The sequence below is a fragment of the Garra rufa genome, chromosome 15 (genome assembly GCF_049309525.1).
Source record: "Garra rufa chromosome 15, GarRuf1.0, whole genome shotgun sequence".
In the NCBI taxonomy this organism is placed as follows: Eukaryota; Metazoa; Chordata; class Actinopteri; order Cypriniformes; family Cyprinidae; genus Garra; species Garra rufa.
In genome coordinates, this window is record NC_133375.1 from 599,217 (window position 1) to 624,883 (window position 25,667).

At 34.7% G+C, this 25,667-nt stretch overlaps 2 protein-coding genes across 2 annotated transcripts in view; one reads left to right on the plus strand and one right to left on the minus strand.

Annotated features, from left to right (window-relative positions):
* Positions 1–493: 493 nt before the first annotated feature.
* On the plus strand, positions 494–8,873 carry rfk (riboflavin kinase). The gene is made up of 4 exons (XM_073819125.1): positions 494–876; positions 6,219–6,370; positions 6,466–6,568; positions 6,693–8,873. The coding sequence occupies exons 1-4, from the start codon at positions 795–797 to the stop codon at positions 6,830–6,832; spliced, it is 477 nt and encodes a 158-aa protein (XP_073675226.1). The 5' UTR covers positions 494–794; the 3' UTR covers positions 6,833–8,873.
* Positions 8,874–11,861: 2,988 nt separating this feature from the next.
* pcsk5b (proprotein convertase subtilisin/kexin type 5b) overlaps positions 11,862–25,667 on the minus strand; it is a 94,545-nt gene continuing 80,739 nt past the window's right edge. The window contains exons 30-37 of the mRNA XM_073818525.1: positions 25,246–25,460; positions 24,485–24,721; positions 21,600–21,833; positions 20,224–20,401; positions 17,175–17,386; positions 15,703–15,803; positions 14,260–14,449; positions 11,862–12,399 (exon numbers count right to left, since the gene is read on the minus strand). Of these exons, the coding sequence (XP_073674626.1) occupies positions 11,987–12,399; positions 14,260–14,449; positions 15,703–15,803; positions 17,175–17,386; positions 20,224–20,401; positions 21,600–21,833; positions 24,485–24,721; positions 25,246–25,460 (1,780 nt within the window). The 3' untranslated portion in view covers positions 11,862–11,986. The remainder of the gene's footprint in view (positions 12,400–14,259; positions 14,450–15,702; positions 15,804–17,174; positions 17,387–20,223; positions 20,402–21,599; positions 21,834–24,484; positions 24,722–25,245; positions 25,461–25,667) is intronic.

Sequence of the window (25,667 nt, forward strand, 5' to 3'; positions counted from 1 at the left end):
GTCAGTTCTGTACTTTTGTTATCTTAGAGTGTCAGTCCTTGCTTGCTGAACACTTCTTTTCCGCACAGTTGCTCATTTGTAGGTTGTATTACCAAAAGATTATCTGAATTATCACATTTTTTCGTATTTCCCATTAATTTCCTATGTCGGTCATTTTTGACCGCGAAGGAGCCAAGTGTGACTATTTTTTTTTTGACCCTTTAACATATCCGAATCATGTCACTGATTTTTTTTTGTACTCACATAGCTAATGCAACAAAAGTCACCAAGTGTCATCTCATTCTTATGAAGCTACGATTTTTAAAAATTCAAAACACAAAATTTTTCGTTCAAAAATGACCGAAGAGGCCCAGAGGGTTAAATCGTACGAGCTGAATTATTTATTTTTGTCTAAAATACCAGTGATTTAGTTAAATCTGCATTTAACATTTAGATTTCGTTAATGTAGACTTTTATTTTGAATGTATTCTACCGGAAATACGTCATCGAAGGTCGTTGGGGGAAAACTGCTGTATGGTGATGATGAGTGCGATATTCAGAGTTGACCAACCGGTCACATTACAGTAAGAATCAACCAACAGACTTGTTGTATCCCAGAGGATATCGCTTCTTCATTTAATCTCAAGATTCACCCCAGCTGGGATCGAAACTGAAAGGCTCCTTGTTATAAAACGGCTATTTCCTGGGCAAACCGGGCACATTAGATAAGACAGAAGAGTCTAGAATCAGCTGGGTCACTATCCGCACCAGTACTGTCCACTGACTGGATCTCTCAACCACATAAACGCGTCGACATGAGGAGTTTGCCGTATTTCTGTCGGGGACAGGTTGTCCGGGGATTTGGACGGGGAAGCAAAGACCTGGGCATCCCAACAGGTGAGATGAACACGTAACGTTATACGAATTGCTGATACGAAGATTAAAAACTCTGTTAACATATACTGAACCCCTCATGTTGTTTAAAACTGCCTGACTTTCTTCTGTATGAGAGAAATAGGAAGTGTTACTACTGTTGTTAGACGACGTGACAATGTGTCAGTAACCTTTCACTTTTGTTGAATTAAAAGATTGTACGGTGGCTGAGACACGTTATGATTAACGATTAATGAGATGATGATTTTCGGGTGAACTAATCATTAAAGTAGTATTAAAACACAGGCTGTTAATTATTTGACTTTCTTTACACTCCTTAAGAGATGAATTCATTTTGATGTCATACGAGTCAAGGGTTATAAAGTGTTTGAATCTTGCTTGTTATTAAACTGCTGCAATTGAATATTTACTTGTAAACGTTTACTCTTGTAATGAATGTTATCGTTCAGCAAAAGCTCTGGCCAAATTATTATATAACTTCACTTGCAGGTTATAGGTCTTACAACACGCTTCTGTGAAATGTTTGATTCTGATTGGCCAGACACGGCAGTGACTGCAAAAGTGCCCGCCCAATTTTTAGCAGCCTTGGTTCCCTATTGATTTTCCCATAGGGATTTTATTGAAGTCTAAAGAGTTAGAAGAACTGAACCTTACTAACCAGCTATGACATTACAACATTACAAACTGGTTTGAAGCAACGAAGTACTTGAAAGTTAGAATGAATGAAGATCAAAATGAACAAGGCTCTAACTTTTTAATGAGGAAAAGCACATGCACTGTGAATGACAGTCCATTTAAAAACAATGGAGAAATATAAAACTTTTTGACTTAAAGATGTGGATGTTATATATAGAGAGAAAATGTTTATTGCAAGTGTACAAATATTTAAGTAGTTTTTAAAAAGCGAAGGGAAACGAGACTACATTAACAGTGCTTCAAAGAAGTTTTTTGCCAATTTGATTGAGATTTCGCCATCTGGAAATTCAGCTGTTACACAATTATTAAAAAAAAATAAATGGAAATAGTGTGGTCTGATGGCTTCAACAAAAGCACATAGCGTTGAATAATAACATGATAGCTCACACTATTAGGGCCCTATTTTTTTTTTTTCCCAAAATACAGTTTTATATATTTCTTTTTTCATTCAAATTCATTTAATTTTTCTGTTTTAATTTTCTAAATAAACAATTTTAATGGTTAAATTAAATGTTATTAATCTAAAAGCATGTCTAATTAATTAAAATCATAAAACTTACACAGTTTAACAGTAAAAAAAAAATATATATATATATATTTTTTTTTTTTAACCAAATTCTGTGATTTCCATTAAGATTTTGGTTTCTAGTTAAATTATTCTAGTAAATATTCCTTAAATTATGTTTGACTAATTTTATTAGTAGTAGCAGCACTATCATCACATTAAGTAATATATTTCTGTCACAATTTCTTCAAGTTAAGGTTGTGCACAGCATAAATGAGTACTCTAAATAATATAAATATATATTTTCTTTTTTTTTTTTTGTATTTTCTTAATGATCAGTACGATAATTTATGAAAAGATGGCAAAATTGTAATGAATTAAATGTATACTTAAAAAAAAAGCCAATATTTTCTGTAAAATAAGAAATTAGTCAATTTAGTTTAAATGAAGGCTTGCAGAAATATGTACACCCTAGATTTAATTCAGCAACTGTATAATATTCTAGTACTTAGTATGTCCTCCAGAGCTTTAAGTACACTGCTCTGACCCTTCTTGTCACTGAGGGTACAAGTTCATGACAAATTGTCACATTTGTCCTGATTAACTCCTGAAGGATGACCTCCTTAAATGCCCTAATCTTTAATTGGGAGTGTTGCTCAACTCATCTCTACAGAATCCCCCCACAGCTGCTCAAGAATTGATGTCTTCATTGATAAAGCACAACTCCCTCACACCTTCAGCACTCATACATTCCTATACAAGAGCTTTACTACCACTGAACGTCACTGTGGGAAGCAGGCACTTCTCACTGTACTCCTTCTCTAGCAACACCATAACATTTTGGATGCTGTTAGATCTCTTAATGATTGACTTGGTCTCATGAGACCAGAGTATGGATTCCCAGAAGTCTATATTTTGTTAAAAAGCTAAATGAGTTTATTGTGCTTTGGCTACAGGTAGTCCTAGTGTGGATAAACAACCATGCATGTCATTTCTGCAGGCCGAATCTTACTCTGTGAGACAAAGTGTCACTCTTTTCATAGCTTTTGCTGGCTCTGAGAAACTTTCTTAATGTTTCTCCTGCTCTTTTTCTAGCAAAAACTCACTCATCACTGAAAGCTTAAAGTGAAGACCTAATTATTTCAGAAGCATTTTCTCAAGCCAATTGTTTTTGAATTTCTGTTACTTTTGCTGTTTTCACACTTGAAACAATAATTTGCAATTCCTCTTGCACCATTGTCCTCTTTTTATTGCTAAGAAATAAATCTCCTGTGTTTTCATTGTTGTCAGCATTTAGTCTCAGTATGATTCATTGGGCTATATAACACTTTTAATTGTCAAGAAATTACTTACCTTTAACAGTTTTGGTTCAACATACTTGCCTGTCGATCAAAACTTGCCTACACCAGATACATTTTTATTTAAAGCCCCACTAAGTTAGCCTGGAAAAATCCAGACCATAATCTATTAAGATTATGGGTCTGGCATTGAGCAATGAAAAGGACCTAACTCGAGGGGCGGTACCAAGCGTGCATTTGAAACTCTCACTGAACACAATTGGATAACTCCAGACCAATCGCAACAATAAATGGTGTGACGTACCCAGAGTGATGGTGAACATGAGTGGATTTCAATGTTATAACATAAACAATGTGACAAGATTAATAACTATTAATTACGACAGCCGAATCAATCTCATTAAAACAATTAGGTCCGATCAAACTATTCATTAACTATCAACTAATATGTGGATAGACGCTAGCGTTTCATTCAGCAGCGAGACATATCGTCCTGTTCCAGTTAGGCTACTGTATTACTATTGAATAGTTCCGTTTTTCATTACAGTGAGTTTACCAAGTGACTCTTACCATTTGTAAATGAGATGGACCTCATCCACCACAATCCCGATCAGGTTGTCCCGGTAGACCTTGTTCGATAACATTTATAGCAACTTCTTTTTTAACAGCCATGACTCGAGACTGCCGAATGCCATCTGGCATTACCCGCTTCGGATCTGTTCCTCTTCGTGCTTCGCTACCAGCGGAGCTAAATGATAGATTAAACTCTTGCCGTATCCAGTCGGCAAAACAGCAAAAACGTCCTTCTCGCAAAGGAACGATTCGAGCGCGGTTTTCTGTTCCTCTTTTAAATGAAAAGCCAAGTCTAACTCGTTCTTTTCAGCGGCCAAAGCCGTTTCAAACAACTGGTTTTCATCTGTAGATCTCTTACAATGTTTACTAATGATTCCGTACGTCGCAGTGGTGTTGTCATCAGCTTAGCTCGCCTCTGGCCCGCCTACATCAGATGCACCGATTTGATTGGTTCCCACAATTGCTTACGTATTGCAGTAACATGCATCATTGCTCGATGCCAGAGTGTCTTGCAGAGACAATTCAAATTGTGCTCTCGCGAGACCTCTGGATTTCCAGGGTACCACTAAGTAACTTTTCCCTCAATGCTCCCTCTACAGGTTAGAAGCGGAATTGTCCATTACCGCTGTCGTAAATAATTTAGCCTACCGTCGTGTCACATGCACGTTATTTGTTTGAAAGGCTATCCAGGACCGTCTTTGGAAATAACGATGTCCAGTGACAAGGTAGAGCATGTTGTATGACATTATAAAAGTATGAAAACCTTTAGTGAAGCCTGCTGTGAAGCAAGTCGCATTTGTAGTATCATTTGAACTACAAAACCGCGACCTGACGACCCAAACTTACATAGTGCTGTTATGGCTGATAGAGGGTCGCAAAGTGAATACGAAAGTGCCGTTTCACCCTGTTATGAGTTGATGAACCACTGACATGAGTTCGGAAACATTATTTTAAGGTAAAAAAAAAAAGTTACTTAGTGGGGCTTTAATAACTTTCAGGATGTTTTATCACTTTGATAAGAAAATTGTGTTTTCCTGAATAATTGTAACATTTTTCTTTGATAACTGATGAAACAGACTTGCTGGAATATTATGTCTCTAAATTTAAGTGTACTGATCTACTTTTGATTTATTCATCCAAAATCAGCCAAATTCCATGACATTCCACATTCTGTTTCTATGACTGGATTCAGCTATTCTGTCTGTGTTTTACACATCATGTAAATCATAAGGCCTTACACTATGTCTTTAACCCTTATGCGGTCCTCTTTTTCAAATCACACTCAGGGTTTTCGGGGTCCTTTTTTACCCCGGTAAACAAAATGCAATTTTTTAACAAAATAATAGTTAAAAAAAAAAATAAAAATAGCAACACCATAACATTTTGGATGCTGTTAGATCTCTTAATGATTGACTTGGTCTCATGAGACCAGAGTATGGATTCCCAGAAGTCTATATTTTGTTAAAAAGCTAAATGAGTTTATTGTGCTTTGGCTACAGGTAGTCCTAGTGTGGATAAACAATCATGCATGTCATTTATGCAGGCCGAATCTTACTCTGTGAGACAAAGTGTCACTCTTTTCATAGCTTTTGTTGGCTCTGAGAAACTTTCTTAGTGTTTCTCCTGATATTTTTCTAGCAAAAACTCGCTCATCACTGAAAGCTTAAAGCGAAGACCTAATTATTTCAGAAGCATTTTCTCAAGCCAGTTGTTTTTGAATTTCTGTTACTTTTGCTGTTTTCACACTTAAAACAATAATTTGCAATTCCTCTTGCACCATTGTCCTCTTTTCACACATCATGTAAATCATAAGGCCTTACACTATGTCTTTAATGATATAAGTTATTATTAAACATTTACATATGGAGAAAATTATTTTTACTTCGGGAACCGGCTGCTGCACTCTGTTACCACCAAACATTGTTTGTGTCTCCCATATTATGTTTTATATTGACGCTAGTGATGCCTGAGTCATTGTTTTAAGAACTCCCACTTTCAATATGCATAAGGTTTTCTGTTATTAGTTGAGAACTGTAAAAAAGTTGTTTTGTAAACACCCCCTTCATATTCTTGAAAATATGGTAAAATTATTATTTCATGCACATGTATAAATGGCTGTATATTATCCCTTACTTGTCAAGTTTTTATACGTCTATAGCTCTGACGATATCATGTCTCAAATATAAACACACACATTTCCTCATAAAAGAAAGTAACACAAAGCCAATTTTAGTCTTACTAGACCTAATGCTTTCTTTCCATTCCCATCTCAGCAAACTTCCCGGAGTCAGTTGTGGACAATCTCCCCGCTGACATTAGCACAGGAATCTACTATGGATGGGCACGCTTGGATAACGGAGACATTCACAAGATGGTGATGAGCATCGGCTGGAACCCTTACTACAAAAACACAAAGAAGTCCATGGTATGTCCATATCAGCCTTTCTAGTGTGCAAATGTTCATGCAATATCCATTCGTTAAATGGATTTTTTTAATAGTAATATCATTCTGTGTAACAGGAAACACATGTGATCCACAAATTCAAGGAAGATTTCTACGGTCAAATGTTGAGTGTGGCCATGGTTGGCTACATTCGCCCTGAAAGAGGATTCATATCACTTGGTAAGACATTGAGCTGCTCTCCTAAACTCATTCCCTTATCATTGAAGCCACAACACCTGGTTCACCCACCCAAACACACTCAGTGTGTCAGTTACGTTAACTCACGGTTGTGTCTTCTCCGCAGACGAGTTGATAGCAGCGATTCATAGTGACATTGAAGAGGCGAAGACAAAGCTGGACCTGCCTGAGCACTTGAAACTGAAAGAGCATCATTTCTTCAAGACGTCAACAGCCAATCAGATCTTGAACGGTCATCGACTGTAACATTCACCGTCACCTCTATTTAAAGCCTGTTTATTACATATGCAGTTGGTTGTTAATTTTTTTTATGTTAAAAAGATTTCTGTCCCCACACGGTGCTTCGGTTAACTGCAGGCACTGTATGTATTTATGTATCATCTTATAGCCCTTTTGTTTCTGTATTTATCTTTGTCGCAAAAAGGAGGATTCAGGTTACTGGTGAACGATCACTGCAGTTCACAGGGTACACATTACCACAGATGATACTATGTGAAAGTCAGGGAGTGTTAAAATATCTTCTTTCTAGTGAATTTCTTCTTTAGATTGAATAGTTCTTCCTCTACTTTTACATTATTTTCGTTTTTGTTTAAGGAAGACTCTCTTTATATGAATAAATCACTTTAACGATAGTCAAATTTGGCGTTCCTCCTCTTTGAGATAAAATGAATGCTTTTTATGGTTCTCAGAGAACCGTGCACAGAGGTCCAAGGTTGAGATAAAAAGGGTAAAAGCCCGGGTTGTTTGTAATATGAGGGTAAAACTGGGCAGATGGAGAACAAACAGTGACTGAAGACAAGATCTAAATGGTCTTTTAAATATTTATGTGTGTACAAAAGCTCTGTATAGCAAACACTTGCTATTGTTATTACAGATTAATAATTCCCCCCCCCTTTATTTTTACTCTGGTTATACATTTAGTAGAGTTTTACATTTGTAAACACTCAAAGACAGGTGAGATCGAGCTATGTAGGCTTACAAATGTCCTTCTGGCTTACCTGTTTCTCCATGTTGTATTCCTGCTTGAAACACGGGCTGCTGGTTTAGTGTCAGACTGCAGTCCTCTGTACAGGTGCGGTCACGTTATTGGCCGAATTTCACGGGCAAAAAAAAATGTTTCATTATTAATAGTGTAGCACTGTATGAAGCACAACTCACAGAAATCAGTTTCAAACCAAAATTTCGCCCATTTCTATTGGCCAAAGCGGCGAATTCTATTGTAGAATCTGTGTGGGAAATGTTCGCCCTCAAGCGAATTTCTTGATCACGTGATCATTTCGCCCGCGAAAGTTCGCTGAGGAACGGTAAACGTGACCGCACCTCAATGTAGGAATAGAAAAGCAATACTCTTTTAAAACCTGTTTATTAATGCTGTTATCTTACCAGTCTGTACATTTTCAGACACTCACTCATCTTGGCCTTTATTTGTTGCACCGCTGCTTCTGTATATGTTTGGTACTGTGTGTACATTGGTTTTGTTTTGCTTTTTCCGCCATTTTTCTTTTCTTTTAGTAGGTCAGGGCAGTGCCTTAAATATGTGAACTCAAAACATATTAATATACAGTGCACAACCAAGCATTCCTTAAATGTTGACACCTGCTTGTAAGCATTAAACAAAAATGCCTAATGTGTTTTTACTGCTGTCTTATTTTTCTTTGTAAAAATGTCTGTAATGCTTTCATGTCATAAATAATTAAGGAGGGAAATGAGAACCAAAAATCATTTAGTTCAGAATCAGAGGTAATAAATGCTCTTCGCTATAAAAAAAATCTCTTTCATCTGTAGAAAATACTTTTTCTAAATGCTTTTAAATTTGTGTTTTGGATGTTCTGTGCTTATGAGAAGACAGAATGTTCTGTGCTTATGAAAAAGACAAAGAAGACACTGTGTAACAGAATCTATTTAGTAAAATGTGTGTGTAGTTGCGAACTCTCTACATTTGTCATTTCTGAGAAACCTCTGGTTACAGGCACGTAGGAGAAAAGAAGCCCTGCAACAGTAGCTTTTTTGAAGGTCGCTTTTGGACCTTTGGTTACTCTAAGAAGGATGGGGTGGGGGCTGTATTTTCTTTTCTGTGCAGGAGCGGTTGGTGATAACAGGCCCTGATTGGAGGAGAAAGCTGAAAGATGTCAGAAGGAGGGGCCTGCAGAATCAAGAATATAAATGCATATTTTAGCTTTGTGAGACATTCCTGGACTGCCCAGAATGTCAGATTTGATATTGGCTGTTCTGGAATCCTGAGCTCAGCACTCTTTGATTTTACTATTAAATTGGCTTTAAACTTTGATGCGGACTCGAACGGTTTTATTTAAAGGGCGGATAAACGGACTGGGGGGGGAAGTAGGTATTCTTAGAATACCGGCAACTTCCAACACATCTACAAGCTTTACTTAAAAATCTTTTGATTACAACTATTAAAACAAGATAAAATTTAATTAGTATTAAAAATAGCTACAGGGTTCAAGCGCTTTAAGGCATTTAAGCAAATATGAAAAAGACATTACATATTATGTATCAAGCCATAACAACCTGAATCAGTGATTAAAAAAAAAAAAAGCGTTTTTGGCAAATCCAGGTCATTTACCATAGAAATATGATGTTTTACATGTTTATGGCTGTGGTCCGATCTTCCTAAAACTTTGCATGCTTGTTTAGAATCACCTGTCGTATGTGCTCACCTAGTTTCGTGAAGTTTTCGTTTAGGCTTTATTGGCTTTTGGGTATATTTGGACAGGCCCCTTTTGTAAATTACTCCATTATAGCTTCCCAAAGGGCAAATTTCAGCATTTTTTAATAATTCTTGACCTAGAGAGTCCAGAGAATTGTACCAGTGTTTTTTGACAGATTGAGCAAAAAAAACCCTAGGACTAGTTCACGAAAGTAGAATTATTTACATTTTCTCAATTATTTAACAAACAGTTTGATTGACTGCAGTTGTTCTTATATGAATATCATAGGTACGTGTGATAAACTGCACAATATTCAATCGTTTACACCCTTGAAGAATGCGATATCGCCCACCAGTGGCTTATTTCTGTCAAATTTCTCAGACCTTTAGGGCCGTGATTCATTCTGATTGCCTTCCATTAATCTTGTCTAATAGGTTCTCAAACTTCATCAGCCTATGGCAGCCATGTGTTTTGAGATACGCAAACTTATAACCAGTTGTTGGCACTTTGGACCAAGACCGCACATACCGGTTTTCATGTCGATAGGACACACAATAGCATATTTATGGCCATTTTTATATTTTTTCCCCTGTTATAAAGCCAACAAGTGGACAAGCTCTGCAACTTTTTTTTCATATGACTTCAGATTCAGCCATTACATATACATTGAGAGTTTGGTAAAGATATCTTATTCCCTTCAAAAGTTATAGCCATTTTAGTAAAGGCAGCCCTGTCCCTTTAGAACGTTTTGGCTTCCCTTTGCGACTAGAGTCAAAAGTTCAACTTTTTTTTTTAATTATTGATATTTACTCTCCAAAGAATCTTCCAGCACTGGTTTGGTTCAGTTTGGGTGAAAAACCTAGGACTAGTTCGCAAAATGTCCAACAACATAAGACACTTCAGCCTGCGATGACTGTTTTAGGAGTAATGAAAGATTTTGTACTGTCGTCTCACAGCAGGAAAATCACAAACAATAACAAGAGGGAAGACAGAAACCTGCATAGAAGATTCTTCATTGAGAGTCCTGACTGCAAAATCTCATATTCTTTGTTCTGCCGTATGCGCCCATTCTGGGTAGTCCAGCCATCTATTGCAGACAGGGAATCATGCCTTTGCAAGGTGCATGAGAATCTTGGATTTAGGATGTAGAACAGAGGTTCTCAACTCTGGCCCTCGAGGTCCACTTTCCTGCAGAGTTTACCTCCAACCTTGATCAAACTCACCTGCCTGTAACTTTCTAGTAATGATGAAGAGCTTGATTAGCTTGTTCAGGTTTGATTAGGGTTGGAGCTAAACTCCGCAGGAAAATGGACCTCGAGGGCCAGAGTTGAGAACTCCTGATGTAGAAGGATGTAGAATAACACTAAATTCAGCATATGTTGGATTTATATGAAATAAAAATGTCATCAGTCATAGTGGCATTCCGCAGAATGCCCATTATGAAGCACCAAATTCATATTTTCAAATCAGTTAGAGAGATAACTTCAAAAATCTTGGTGAATAGACTCAAAAACCTTCAAATAAGTTTGTTTTCAGACATGTGGTACATCATTCATGTTTCATCTGAAACAGCATTTGTCCGTAACACAGTTGACAGAACACTGAACCAAATGTTAATTTTCATTAAAATATTTAAAAAGTAATTACAGCTTAAGCTTGCCAAATAATACATTTAGCACAATAGGAGGATACATTATTCAACCACCTAGTTTATTTATTAAAAATGATCACTGATTTTCTGACTTCTTGGCTAACCTGAAATGTACCCCTAAATATAGAATGGCCCATAAATGTCATGTAATTGTCGATAAAAGCCTTTGAAACGTATGAAGTGCTTGTAATTATATTTCAGTACATCACAGAAACAACTGAAACAAAGATCTAAAAGCAGTTTAGCAGCAAACTTTGTGAAAACTAATATTTGTGTCATTCTCAAAACTTATCTTATATATATATATATATATAAATGACATAAAATTAAAATAAAACCTGAAGATAGATATAAAAAAAGCTAATAAACAATATTAAAAACAAATAAACAAACAAAACTATAATAGAGTATATGAATAGTACATTATTTTGGTAAATGATCTGCCTGAAAAGGGTTCACAGCTGTTTTCTTTCCTATGTCCGTGAGGTGATGTCCCAAGAACTTAACATGAAGAAAATCAATGTAACTAAATATTTGGTCAGCTTGTATGGATGAGAGGCTGCTGGAAAGATAATGTCCAGAAAAAAAAGTGAACCGGCTCTTATTTCATTTTGTGCGCTATTGGTCACGCAATGCCAAAGATCAGCTGACATTTCAGTGAGGCTTTCCCATGCAATCAAAAGGCTTATCTGGATTTGGTCTAACGGAAATCTGTTTCTTGTCTGTAGTTAATCCTTGGTCACAAGTACACTACTACTATGTGTTTTTTCAAAAGTTGTGCCAAAATCGACTAATAGTTTGAAACATTAAAATTTAATCAAATATGCATTTTTACTTTAAAAAAAGGGTGCCAATATTAGTGGAGGGCACTGTATCGTCTTTGGTGTTCCACAGAAGAAATAAAGTGATTTGGGTTTTAGAACAACATAATGGTGACTAAATAATGACAAAATCATGATATTTGGATGAACTATTTATTTAACGGATGATTGGTAAAGCTTACTGTGTTTTTGCATGTCAAAATGTTAATAAATAAGATATTGATATGCACATCAAAGAAAACAAACAGGCTTTTGTATTTTATGTGAGAGTATACATATCATCATATTCCAGCTCCACCTCCTCCACTTCGTCCTCCCCGTCCAACAGACTGTATCTAAACTTTCGATACACAATGCCGTCCCTCCCCATGTAAACAATATCCTCGTCCTCCTCTTCGTCATCCTCTAGGTCTGCTTTTTTGTCGCAATACTCCGCCTTCATGCTGTCACTGAGGGTCGCAGAGGTGAAGGGGTCGTCTGCGATTTTGCTGTAGCCCTTCGACTCAACGATGGGCTTCAAGGTGATTTTATGCCGAAAATGCAGGAAGAGAAAAATGGCAAGCCACAAGCTCACCAGCACAAATATGGCAGTGGACACAAAAAGGACAGGATGAAACGAAGTCACTGGATCGCTGTTAAAGAGGTTGTAGCTCAGCATGACAATGCATTCATCTGAGAAAAGAGAGGTTAAAGGTCACATTTAGTGGCTTCCTGAATGCATCGGCTCAATGGCTTCACGCTGAAAGTTCAAGGTCTTTAAAAATGTAAATTTAGTATAGAAATAAAATAAATAATTGATATACACTACCATTCAAAAGTTTTCGTACAGTAAGATTTTTTGTTTTTTAAAGAAGTCTCTTCGGCTCACCAAGCCTCCATTTATTTGATCCAAAGTACACTAAAAGCAGTAATATTTTAAAATATTTTTAATATTTAAAATAACTGTTTTCTATTTGAATATATTTTCAAATGTAATTTATTCCTGTGATCAAAGCTAGATTTTCAGCATCATTACTCCAGTTTTCAGTGTCACATGATCTGTCAGAAATCATTCTAACATGCTGACTTGCTGCTCAAGAAATATATATTTTTTTTATCAATATTTAAAACAGTTGAGTACATTTTTATTTAATATTCTTTGATGAATAGAAAGATCCAAAGATCAGCATTTATCTGAAATAAAAAGCTTTTGTAACATTATACACTATACTATTCAAAAACGTGAAGTCAGTATCATTTTTATTTATTTTTGAAAAAAATGGGAAAGAAATTATTTAAACTAATACTTTTATTTTGCAAGGATGTTTTTTAAGCAGCAAATAAAAAAAGAATGATTTCAGGTAATGATGCAAAAATTTAGGACTGAAATCACAGGAATAAACTACATTTTAAAATATATTCAAATAGAAAACAGTTATTTTAAATAGTAAACATATTTCACAATTTTACTGTTTTTACTGTATTTTCATCAAATAAATGCAGGCTTGGTGAGCAGAAGAGACTTCTTTAAAAAGCATTAAAATTTTACCGTTCCAAAACGTTTGACTGGTAGTGAAAATATAAAGAATTTTATCTGTAAATCAGTTTAAATATATCAGTGTTGTCCTTTTACAGAAACTGAACTGTTAAAAATGCTAATTGAAATAAGACTGAATTAAAATATAAATATTAGACAACAAAAATAAAATGTAGCTTTGGCAAATAACTGAAACAAATAAAGCTGAAGTACCAAAATTGTTACATTTAAAACTGAAATAAAATAAATTAAAGTGAAGAAATATTAGAAATATTACCTATTTGAAGTAACAAAAGCACTTGAACTGAAATTAAAATGAAAACTAAAAAATAGAAATAAAACTAATTTAAAATATGAATAAATACTATAATGGTACATGAATCATATGGAAATATCATTGAAATATAAAAATAAATTATATAATTTAAATAGAAATTAGTTAAGTTACTGTAAATTGTTTTTTTTTTCAAGAAAATGTAAATAAAACGATTATTGGAGTACACAAAATAGAAATATTAACTATTTAAATCTGTTTAAAATAAAGCACGTAAGTTTACTAAAATTAAAATGAAAACTAAAAAATAGAAATAAAGCTAGCTTCAAATATGAATAAATACTATAATGGTACATTAATAATATAAACATAGCATTGAAATATATCAATATTTTTTTTTAACATTTATTTAATAATTATTTGTAAAGACTTACACTTTAAAGACTCATAAGCATCAATTACCTTTATAAATAATAGTTAAAACTAAATCTTCTGTCAGGCACATCATTTAAATTATACAATTTTTCCAAACAATTATTGTTAATATGTTAACATAATAATATGTTAATATTATTGGAGTACATTCCAGCTGAAAATACCATTTCAGTCCTTTTTTTACATTTTCTGTTACTTGCCGTTTTTTGTGATTGTGAAATTTATTAGCAATTTTTGAGTAAAACTGTTTGATAGTAAGTGTTTTTTTTGTTTTTGTTTTTTGAATGAATGAATTTAAAGCTTGTACCATTTAGATTGTCACACTGGCAGCATTCCGAGTGGAATCTTGAGGAATCCGTTGGGGTTTTCTCTCCACAGCAAGAAAGACACCTCCCATCCTCTGTGAGGCGCTGTAGAACAGGGCACGAGGTGCAGCTGTAGGGTCCTGGGCCTTTACATTCATTACAGGATTTGTCACATGTCCCACATGTGTTATTCTGTGCAAAACACATAAAAACACTAAAAAGTTCACGTTCACACATTTAATGAACGTTTGCACGCTTAAAGGACAAGTTCAATTCCAGAACAAAAATTTACAGATAATGTACTCACTCCCTTGTCATCCAAGATGTTCATGTCTTTCTTTCTTCAGTAGTAAAAAAAAAAAAGTTTTTTGAAGAAAACACTTAAGGATTTCTCTCCATATAGTGGACTTCTATGGTGCCCCAAGTTTGAACTTCCAAAATGCAGTTTAAATGCAGCTTCAAAGGGCTCCAAACGATCCCAGCCAAGGTAGAAGAGTCTTTTCTAGAAACAATCAGTTATTTAAAAAATAAAAAAATGACAATTTATATACTTTTATCCTCAAATGCTCTTCTTATATAGCTCTGCGTCAACTCTGTGTATTCCGGTCCAATACAGTTAGGGTATGTTGAAAAACTCCAATCTCATTTGCTCCTCCAATTTCAAAATCGTCCTACATCGCTGTTTTACCTTTGTTTTTAAAGGGAGTTTGCTCTTCTTTGCATGTTCACTTTGTAAACATTTGGTTTGTAGTTCTGCAGCGATGTATATATAGACGTGGAGCTAGACCAAACGAGCATTTGAGGTTAAAAAGTATATAAATTGTCAATAGAAAAAAAAAAATGACCAATCGTTTCGCTAGATAAGACCCTTATTCCTAGCCTGTGATCATTTAGAGCCTTTTGAAGCTGCGTTTAAACTGCATTTTGGAAGTTCAAACTCGGGGCACCATAGAAGTCCATTATATGGAGGGAAATCCTGAAATGATTCCCTCAAAAAACAATTTAAAGAACATCTTGGATGACAAAGGGGTTGAGTAAATGATTTTGTTCTGGAGGTGAACTTTTCCTTTAAGAACATTAGTTAACTATTAGTTAACATGAACTAAGAATGAACAATAATTCTACAGCATTTAGAATATTAATCTTAGTTAATCACAAGGTGTGTGTTGTTTAACATTAGTGCTGTGAACTAACATGAACTAACAATGAACAATTGTATTTTTATTAACTAATATTAACAAAGATTAATAAATAGTGTAATAAATGTATTGTGCATTAACTAAAGTTAACAAATGACACCTTATTGTAAAGTGTTACCAATAAACAAAAACAATGAAGTTTTAAGAGGAAAACTTAATTTAGTCGATGTTGGCGACACATTAAAACAACAATATAGTTAGATTAGCACATTATTGATTTAATAAAAATGTATTAAAAACATTTACCTCAAAGATGGGATATTCCCCAATTAGACAATCAGATGAGCAGATTCCTCCAAACAATTTGAAACCGTCAAAACACGATGTACAGGAGATCGCACCAGAGTCTGCCAATCACATGACAGACTAGTTAAATCATAGAGGTACACAAATCATATCATGATCTAGTCTCGTTTTTAAACACTTAAAAAGTTAATAAATGTCATTGCGTTAATATTTATAATGTGATGTACATCATACAGTTAGTTTACATACACCTTGTAGAATCTTAAAAATGTTAATTATTTGACCAAAATAAGAGGGATCATACAAAATGCATTTTATTTTTTATTTAGTCCTGACCTGAATAAGATTTTTCACATAAAAGACGTTTATGTGTAGTCCACAAGAGAAAATAATAGATGAATTTATCAAAAATGACCCTGTTCAAAAGTGTACATACACTTGATTCTTAATACTGTGTTGTTACCTGAATGTTTCAAAGCTGTTTTTGTTGTTTACTGATAGTTGTTCATGAGTCCCTTGTTTGTCCTGAAAGTTAAACTGCCTGCTGGTCTTCAGAAAAATCCTTCATATTCTCAAATTATTATTATTTATTTTTTTCAGCATTTTTGTGTATTTGAACCCTTTCCAACAATAACTGTATGATTTTGAGATCCATCTTTTCACACTGAGGACAACTGAGGGACTCATATGCAACTATTACAAAAGGTTCAAACGCTCACCGATGCTCCAGAAGGAGAGACAATGCATTAAGAGCCGGGTAAATTTCATTTATTTTGTCTTTTGTAAACAAGTATCTTGAAAAAAGAAAAAGAAAAAAAAAGAAAAAGAAAAATGTACACATCTTCATTCTGTTCAAAAGTTTTCACCCTTAATGCATCGTGTTCCTTCTGAAGCATCAGTGAGCATTTGAACCTTCTGTAATAGTTGCATATGAGTCCCTCAGTTGTCCTCAGGGTGAAAAGATGGATCTCAAAATTATACAGTCATAATTGGAAAGAGTATAAATACATAAAAATTCTGAAAAACCAAAGAATTTGTGGGACCTGAAGGATTTTTCTGAAGAACAGTTTAACTGTTGAGGACAAACAAGGGACTCATGAACAACTATCACTAAAAAAAAAAAAAAAAACACACAGCTGTGGATCATTCAGGTAACAACACAGTATTAAGAATAAAGCGTATGTAAACTTTTGAACATGGTCATTTTTATAAATTGAACTATTATTTTCTCTTGTGGACTATATTTAAACATCTTTTATGTGAAATATCTTATTCAGGCCCGCACTAAAAAAATAACATGTATTTTGTATGATCCCTCTTATTTTGGTCAAATAATTAACATTTTGTAGATTCAGCAAGGAGCGTGTAAGCTTTTGACTTCAACTGTATATCAACTAAAAGTCAGACAGATATTCATAAGATATGCTTAAAGGAATATTGCAGATTGAATACATGTGAAGATAAAGTCTTACCCTTGCATGTTTTGCAGGTTGGGTGGCATCTCTTGCATTCTTCGTGTAAGGTATGAGGGAAGTAGTTTGATGGGCATGTACGTAGACACTGTCCAGAGTTTCTCAACAGTAAGTATCCATTTCTACAGCTGAGACAGAAACTACTGCTTCCTGAGCACTCCTTACATGTGTGCTCACACTCTTGACATGCTCTGCTGGCATTCACAAAGTAACTGCAGGGGAAATACAGACATGTGTTACAATGCTTTGTCATTTTCAAAAGCATCTTTTTTTGAATAATAAAATCACGATTTAGTTAAAAGGATGTCACGTTAGTATTATTTTTACATAACACTAAAACACTTGATTCTGATTGGTCAGTTGGGGAAAATGTTTCTGTATAATTACTGCTAGCAGAAATGATAAAACTGTGCTACTTTTATGTTTCTCATATCACTCTAGGGTTTCTCCCTTCTCCTAATAATGCATGATAGAAAATGTAATTGTCATAAAAGACATAAGCTACGGACAAGAATTTAAAAACGGACAAAAATGTAACCTGCTCAAGCAGAAGTGTAAAAAAAAATATACGATAAATATGCATAAATAAAGATGGCAGCGTCAAGTTTCAGTTCAAACTATCCAATTACAAAAAGAGTGGACTAACCCACTCAATCTCTTAAAGTACTTAAACTCATAATTGGAAGGAATGTCAGTAACTTGGCATTTAGCTGGAGCTTTTCATCCAAAGTGATATACAGCATACTAATTAAGAGACAAAGTTTCCCACAGAAACACAGATTACATGGCTTACTAAAGTGCACAATGGCAGGAGAGCAGGACTGTACCGACAGCAGCTCCTGGACCACATGGTTTCGTTTGTGTTACTACCCTTGATTACAAACACTGAGGAAAGCATGTAAAATGTATGGACGTTTTTGTGGGGGAAATGCTTCAAAATTTTAGTAGAAAGACAATAAAGAACAAAAGACTGCCATTATTAGTAGCATTAGCTGGTGTTTGTGGTATATAGTATGTGGATATCTAATTAAAAAAAATGTCAGAATGTCATTGCATAGATCTGGAAAAAAATTATGTTAGTTTATGTTAAGGACTTAGTACTGAAGCCCATTTCCATTTAAAAAAAATAAAACAAGGTAATTGTGAGTTTACATCTTACGATTGCGACAGTTGCGAGTTATAAAGTTAGTACAAAATGGTATAAACTCGTAATTGTGAGAAAAAACTCAGAATTACAAGAATTAAACTTGCGCTACTGAGAAAAAGTCAGAATTGTGAGATATAAACTGAGATATTAAGTCGCAATTCTGAGAAATAAAAAATTATGAAAAAATTGTGTTAGTTTATGTGGTAACACTTTACAATAAGGTTCATTAGTTAAACATTAGTTAATGTAGTAACTAACATGAACTAACCATGAGCAATACATTAGTTACTGTATTTACTAATCTTCATTAACGTTAGTTAACGGAAATGCAGTTGTTCATTGTTTGTTCATGTTAGTTCACGCTGCATTAACTAATGTTAACAAGATTTTAATAATGTATTAGTAAATGTTGAAATTAACATTAACAAAGATTAATAAATGCTGTATAAGTGCAGTTCATTATTAGTTCATGTTAACTAATGTGGTTAACTAATGTTAACTAATGAACCTTATTGTAAAGTGTTACCGTTTATGTTAAGGACTTAGTATTGAAGCCCATTTCCATTAAAAAAATAAAACAAGGTAATTGAGAGTTTACATCTTAAAAATTCTGTTTTTTTTCTTCTCAAAATTGCTTTATAATCACAGTTGCGAGTTATAAAAGTCAGTATGGCATGGTATAAACTCACAATTGTGAGAAAAAAAACTCAGATATCTGAGAAATTAAGTCGCAAATTAGAAATAATAATAATAAAATAATAAAGTCAGAATTGTGAGGTATAAACTCAATTCATATTTCACAATTCAGTTGCGAGTTTATATCTCACAATTGTGACTTTTTTCTCTCAGAACTGCAAGATAAACTCTGACTTCTGAGAATAAGTTCCAATTCTTAGAAATAACATCAGAATCGCAAAATACAAACAGTGGACTTCTGAAAAATAAAGTTGAAAATTTTTTTCAGAATTGCGAGATATAAACTTACAATTCTGACTTTCTCAGAATTGCATGATATATACTCGGAGTTGCGAGTTATAAAGTTAGTACAGCATGGTATAAACTCGTTATTGTGAGAAAAAACTCAGAATTACAAGAATTAAACTTGCACTACTGAGAAAAAGTCAGAATTGTGAGATATAAACTGAGATATAAGTCACAAATTCTAAGAAATAAAATCAGAATTCTTACTTTTTTCATACAGTTGCGAGTTTATTCCTCACAATTGTGACTTTTTTCTATCAGAACTGCAAGATAAACTCGGACTTCTGAGAAATAAAGTTGCAATTCTGAGAAATAACGTCAGAATCGCAAAAATATAAACAATGGACTTCTGAAAAATAAAGTCGAAATTTTTTCAGAATTGCCAGATATAAACTTACAATTCTGACTTTCTCAAAATTGCAGAATATATACTCGGAGTTGCAAGCATGGTATAAACTGGTAATTGTGAGAAAAAGTCAGAATTTTGAGATATAAACTCTGAAGTCTGAGAAATTAAGTCGCAAATTCTGAGAAATAAAATCAGAAATCTTTTTTTTCATACAGTCGCGAGTTTATATCTCACAATTGTGACTTTTTCTCAGGACTGATAGATGAACTCAGACTTCTGAGAAATAAAGTTGCAATAATGAGAAATAACGTCAGATATAAACATTGCAGTTCTGAAAGATCAAGTCGAAATTCAGAGAAAAGTTTTCAGAATTGCGAGATATAAACTTACATTTCTACCTTTTTTCTCCAAATTACATGATATATACTCGCAGTTGTGAGTTATTAAGTCAGTATGGCACTTTAGTATTAATTGCTAATAAAAATAAATTCACTACATTAAAAAAATACCAGTAAGTAAATACATACAGATATAAAAATAAATAATAAATACGGTAATAAGTGATATTATACCTTGGTGGACAGGTCGTGAAGCAGCTGTGTCCGAGCAGAACCAGGCCTGGTTTACAGGTTATACAGTCATTACTGTGATGTCCCCTGCATGACTCACAGTTCACATGGCACTGAACACACTCCTGCTTGTCCTTGTCTTCATAGTAACCACCCGGACACGTGGACACACACGTCTGATCTGATAAATGACCAAAACAATGTGTACAAAACATTACATCATGCAGAGCTCTACGCTTACTTTTATTTTTAATAGCACTTGTGCTCCTAACTTAAAACATTTAGAAGCTGATCAAAAATGATCCTTCCCATTACGAAGTGATATTTGACTGAATTTAGATTTTACCTTTATCTTTTACGTCAAATTTTCAAAATTATATTTTCTAAGACATTCTCAAATGTCTAATTAAAACAACAGAATAAGAACAATTAGCAATCAAATGAAATCAGTATTAACAAAATTAATTTGTACTACAGAGGTGGCACAGAAGAACACAAAAGTGGCTTGTAGGTGTATTTTCATATGTTTAATGAGGCTCAGAGGTGGCATGGGTGCAATTAAATTCATAAATTCATGTTGAGATTAATGTTTTTTTGTAATATATATTTTGTATGTATATATATAAATTTTGTATATATAATTATTAAATGATTTAAATAACTGAAAAGATACTTTAAAAATGAAACTAAAACTGCCAGTAGGTGGTGGGAAGTCACTGATTTGATTACTGAATCATTCACATTTACATTTACATTAATTTTAATGTAAAATTAATGTAAATGCATTTACATTAATCAAATTCATTCATTTGATTCAATCAAATGACTGTTTTATTCAGGAATAAAGCAAGTGTGTGTCGTTATGAATGGGAAATTGAATCACTGACTCACTAGATTCCTTCAAAAATGCACATTCATTCATAAACGAAACACTATTGTGATGTGACTATTTTTGACAGCGAAATAGAGCAAAATCATTAAAAGTTGTCACTCATCTTAGTTCTTTGTGATCTCACAAAGTTCCATTATAATCAATGAAATTCTCTACACTGCACAATGAATCTGTTATTTACACTTTCTCTACACTTTGATTATGGAAGAATTTGTGAGATATGTCTGTGATACATTACTCAATGTTTCAAAAACAAGCTCACAAACACAAATATGCAGATTGGTTGAGGCGCACTAGTGCTCCTTAATGTTTTTACATAGTCGCATGCAGTAGTTTTTAGTCACAAATGTATGTGCAGTATGTGCAAATATTTAACAAATTAAAAGAAAACTTATTTTGTGCAATATTGCTTTATAATAAATGTTATTAAAGCTTAAAAAACAGTTTCATAAGGAAATGAAATATGGTTAGGTAAGTGGCTTCTTACTGAGCAGGAGGTGTTTGGGATTGCAGCTGAGGCACTGCGCTTTGCCTGCGCCCGTGCACTTAAGACAGCTCTTGTGACAAGGCTTGCAAAGCCCATCCTTATCAGTGAACGTGTGCGCAGAGCAGTCACTGAAAAATTCACAGTGTCCATTCACATCCTTTCTCATGTTGTCTCTGCAGGTGAGGCAGGAGGACGGGTGAGGACCTGAGCATGTCAGGCAGGACTTATCACACTCTAAAAAACACAAATTTGGTGTCAGCAAACAAGTTACTTGATGAAAAATACAGCAGAATCATGCTACAGTGAGAAAAATAAATATTTGATACTCTGCTGACTTTGTACATTTGCCCACTGACAAAGTTTTTAATGGTAGGTTTATTTGAACAGTGAGAGACAAGAACTAAAAAATCCTGAAATTTTTTTTTTTTTTAAAGTTATAAATTGATTTGCATTTTAATGAGTGAAAAAAAATATATGATCCCCTATCAATCAGCAAGATTTCTGGCTCCCAGGTGTCTTTTATACAGGTAATGAGCTGAGATTAGGAGCACTCTCTTAAAGGCAGCTTGTTACCTGTATAAAAGACACCGGTCCACAGAAGCAATCAATCAGATTCTAAACTCTCCACCTTGGCCAAGACCAAAGAGCTGTCCAAGGATGTCAGGGACAAGATTGTAGACCTACACAAGGCTGGAATGGGCTAAAAGATCATTGCCAAGCAGCTTGGTGTGAAGGTGACAACAGTTAATAAAGATAAAAAGAAATACAAAATATCAATCTCCCTCAGTCTGGGACTCGATGCAAGATCTCACCTCGTGGAGTTTTTAATGATCAAGAGAACGGTGAGGAATCAGCCCAGAACTACACAGGAGGATCTTGTCAATGATCTCAAGGCAGCTGGGACTAGGGCTGCACGATATTGGGAAAAAATTACATTGCAATATATTTTTTTCTTGCGATATATATTGCGATGTGTACAAATTCATTTATGTTCATCAGGTTGTTTTGAACTGCTTAAAAATCAAATAATAATTCAAGAATAATTGGGGTAATTTTGTAAGCATTTTAAAAGAATGAAAAAAAGTAAAAGTACAGTATAATCAAAACCCTGAAATAAAATACTTTTTAAAGCTTATTTTGGGTAGTTTCATAAACTGTTTGACTCACCTTATTCACTGTCAATTCAGGCAAATCAAGGCTCTAATATGAAATTAATAATGAATGTTGCTTTTACCCTGATGAAAGGGAAATCAGCTTCTTCCTTTCACGAAAAACATTAAAAGCTTAGCCAAGATGGAGGAACAGCTGATCATAGCTGTTACAGGGATAACATTTTTTAGCAGCAGAGCTACTGCAAGCAATTTTTAGTTTTGGAAATCCATTTATCTTTGTTTATTTATCTTTGCTGAAACTTCTGCGTCTTTAGGAGAGCGGGTCATGGTTGCTTAGCAACGGCAGACGCCACTGGAGCTCAAGTTACAGAGCGCTTTGGAAAGAAGGAGAAAGCGGCGCGCCTAGCGTTTTCCACGCATTTTTAGGCGCGACATGTGAACGGTCCCTTAAATTCGTAGTGTTTCCGCGAGTTGTGGCAACAACTGACAGGCACTCCCGACAAAGCACCTGTTTTTGGTCAGCAGCATCCTTTTTGTATCCAAAATACTTCCATATGACCGACGTTGCGTTTCTTTTTGCGACCAAATCTTCCATTTCGGCGCTTTTCTCCCGTCCCGCGCTCATTTCGCCATGCGCACGCAGAGACTGCATGCATGAAGTAGGTGAAGCAACGTGTGCATTGTGGTTTTTAAAGAACCTTTAAACATGAGTTAATTACTTTATTTTAGACAAATATAGATCCGTGAATAGAAAGTTTAGAAATATAGAAAGTACATTTTTAAATCAGACACACATAAATTTTTTTTTGCCTTGCATCGTGACTATCGCGCATGCGTACATCGCGATGACGATGCTGAAACGATCTATCGTGCAGCCCTAGCTGGGACCACAGTCACCAAGAAAACAATTGGTAACACACTACGCCATGAAGGACCCGCAAGGTCCCCCTGCTCAAGAAAGCACATTTACAGGCCCATCTGAAGTTTGCCAATGAACATCTGAATGATTCAGAGGAGAACTGGGTGAAAGTGTTGTGGTCAGATGAGAGCAAAATCGAGGCAACAAAGTAGTGACTCAAGAAGAAGCACATTAAGGTCCAAGAGTGGCCTAGCCAGTCTCCAGACCTTAATCCCATAGAAAATCTGTGGAGGGAGCTGAAGGTTTGAGTTGCCAAATGTCAGATGTCTTGAAACCTTAATGACTTGGAGAGGATCCCTCCTGAGATGTGTGCAAACATGGTGGCCAACCACAAGAAATGTCTGAAAAAGGGTTTTGCCAATAAGTACTAAGTTATGTTTTGCAAAGGGGTCAAATACTTATTTCACTCATTAAAATGCAAATCAATTTAATTTAAACTTTTTTTAAAATGTGTTTTTTTTTCTGGATTTTTGTGTTGTTGTTAATTCTCTCTCTCACCGACTGATCATTTCTTTGACAGTGAGCAAATGTAAAAAATCAGCAGGGGATCAAATAATTATTTCCCCACTGTAATGTCCTAATCAGTGTCTAATAGTTTAATGTGGTGCTTATTTATTATCAGATATTATTGGTACTCAGCATTATCAATATTGAAAACATCTCATTTTGTTTTAAAGTACAACGAACAGATTATTTTTTTTTAAATAGAATCTTTTGAAACATTCTAACATTCTTAATTATTAAAAACTTTGAACAGCAGTGTAGGAAATCACACCTAGATGCCACCTTGTCCAACACTCATTCTGTCAATTTGAGGGAATACACCCATAAACAAAGAAGAATATGTATCTTACCTCGACACTCTTCTCCGTCCAGGTACGTTTCTGGCGGGCAGCGCCAGAACAGGCAATTTCCTTCATGATGTACATATCCATAGCTACAGGAGGTGCAGTCATCTTCATCAGGTCCATCACACTCTGCACAGTTACTGTGACACGGTTTACACTGCTTCTGCACTACATCTGTGAAGTATCTCTTAGGACAATCATCAAAACATTGATCCTCATGCAGGAAGTAGTACTCTTCACACGCTGAGAAAGCAGGAGAAGATAAAGCACAAAGTTTCAGAGAGATAATGCCCAACTTCAGTGTAGACTGCATTTACTTGAATCAAAATACAGTAAAAACAGTAATATTGTGAATTGTGAATATATTTCAAAACATAACTTACTATCTATAATGGGAAGCTGAATTTTCAGCATCATTACTCCAGTCTTCAGTGTCACATGATCCGTCAGAAATCTTTTCAGCTTTTGCATCACTGCAATGCTGGAACGATTTCTGATGGATCAAGGCTGGAGTAATGATGCTGAAAATTCAGCTTTGCATCACAGAAATTAATTTTGTTTTAAAATATATTCAAATAAAAACATTTTTTTTAATTTGTAATAATATTTCACTATATTACTGTTTCATTTTTGATCAAATAAATGCAGTCTTGATGAGCATAAGAGACTTCTTATAAGGAATATGTAGGAAATCACTTAAAATGATACACTTCAGTGGTTTTTATAATAAAATGTCAGTCAGTGATGAATAATGTTAAGAGCCTCACCGCTGCATTTGCCTCTTTGGTCACATTCGGCACAACTGTTTGGACAGATCTCACATACTCCCTCTTTTACAAAGTGACTGGGAGGACAGTGATGCACACAGGTGTGTTTGAAACGTACATAGTCTTCCTCACAGCTCAGACAATAATTGGCCTCTCCCTCACATGAAGCACATCCCGCAGCACAGCTGTGACAAACACCAGCCTCTAGGTAACCCCTGCGACAATGACAGACATTTTATGTGTTGTTTGTTAACATATGGCTTTATATGATGTGTGTTAATGCATGGCTGTGTTCTAGTTCGCATACTTAAAAGAGCTGGTACATCTTTTGAGTTTAAGTTTGCTACATAATAAAAATCTTGATACACAGAACCATGTACTATGCACTCTTAGCTAAATTTTACTTTTAAATTCATCATTAA

Excerpts from the sequence above, each read along its gene's own strand:
- rfk (XM_073819125.1), top strand. The coding sequence starts at position 795 with ATGAGGAGTTTGCCGTATTTCTGTCGGGGACAGGTTGTCCGGGGATTT. Across the intron at positions 877-6,218 it reads AGACCTGGGCATCCCAACAG|CAAACTTCCCGGAGTCAGTT; the intron begins GTGAGATGAACA and ends TTCCCATCTCAG. Across the intron at positions 6,569-6,692 it reads AAGAGGATTCATATCACTTG|ACGAGTTGATAGCAGCGATT; the intron begins GTAAGACATTGA and ends TCTTCTCCGCAG.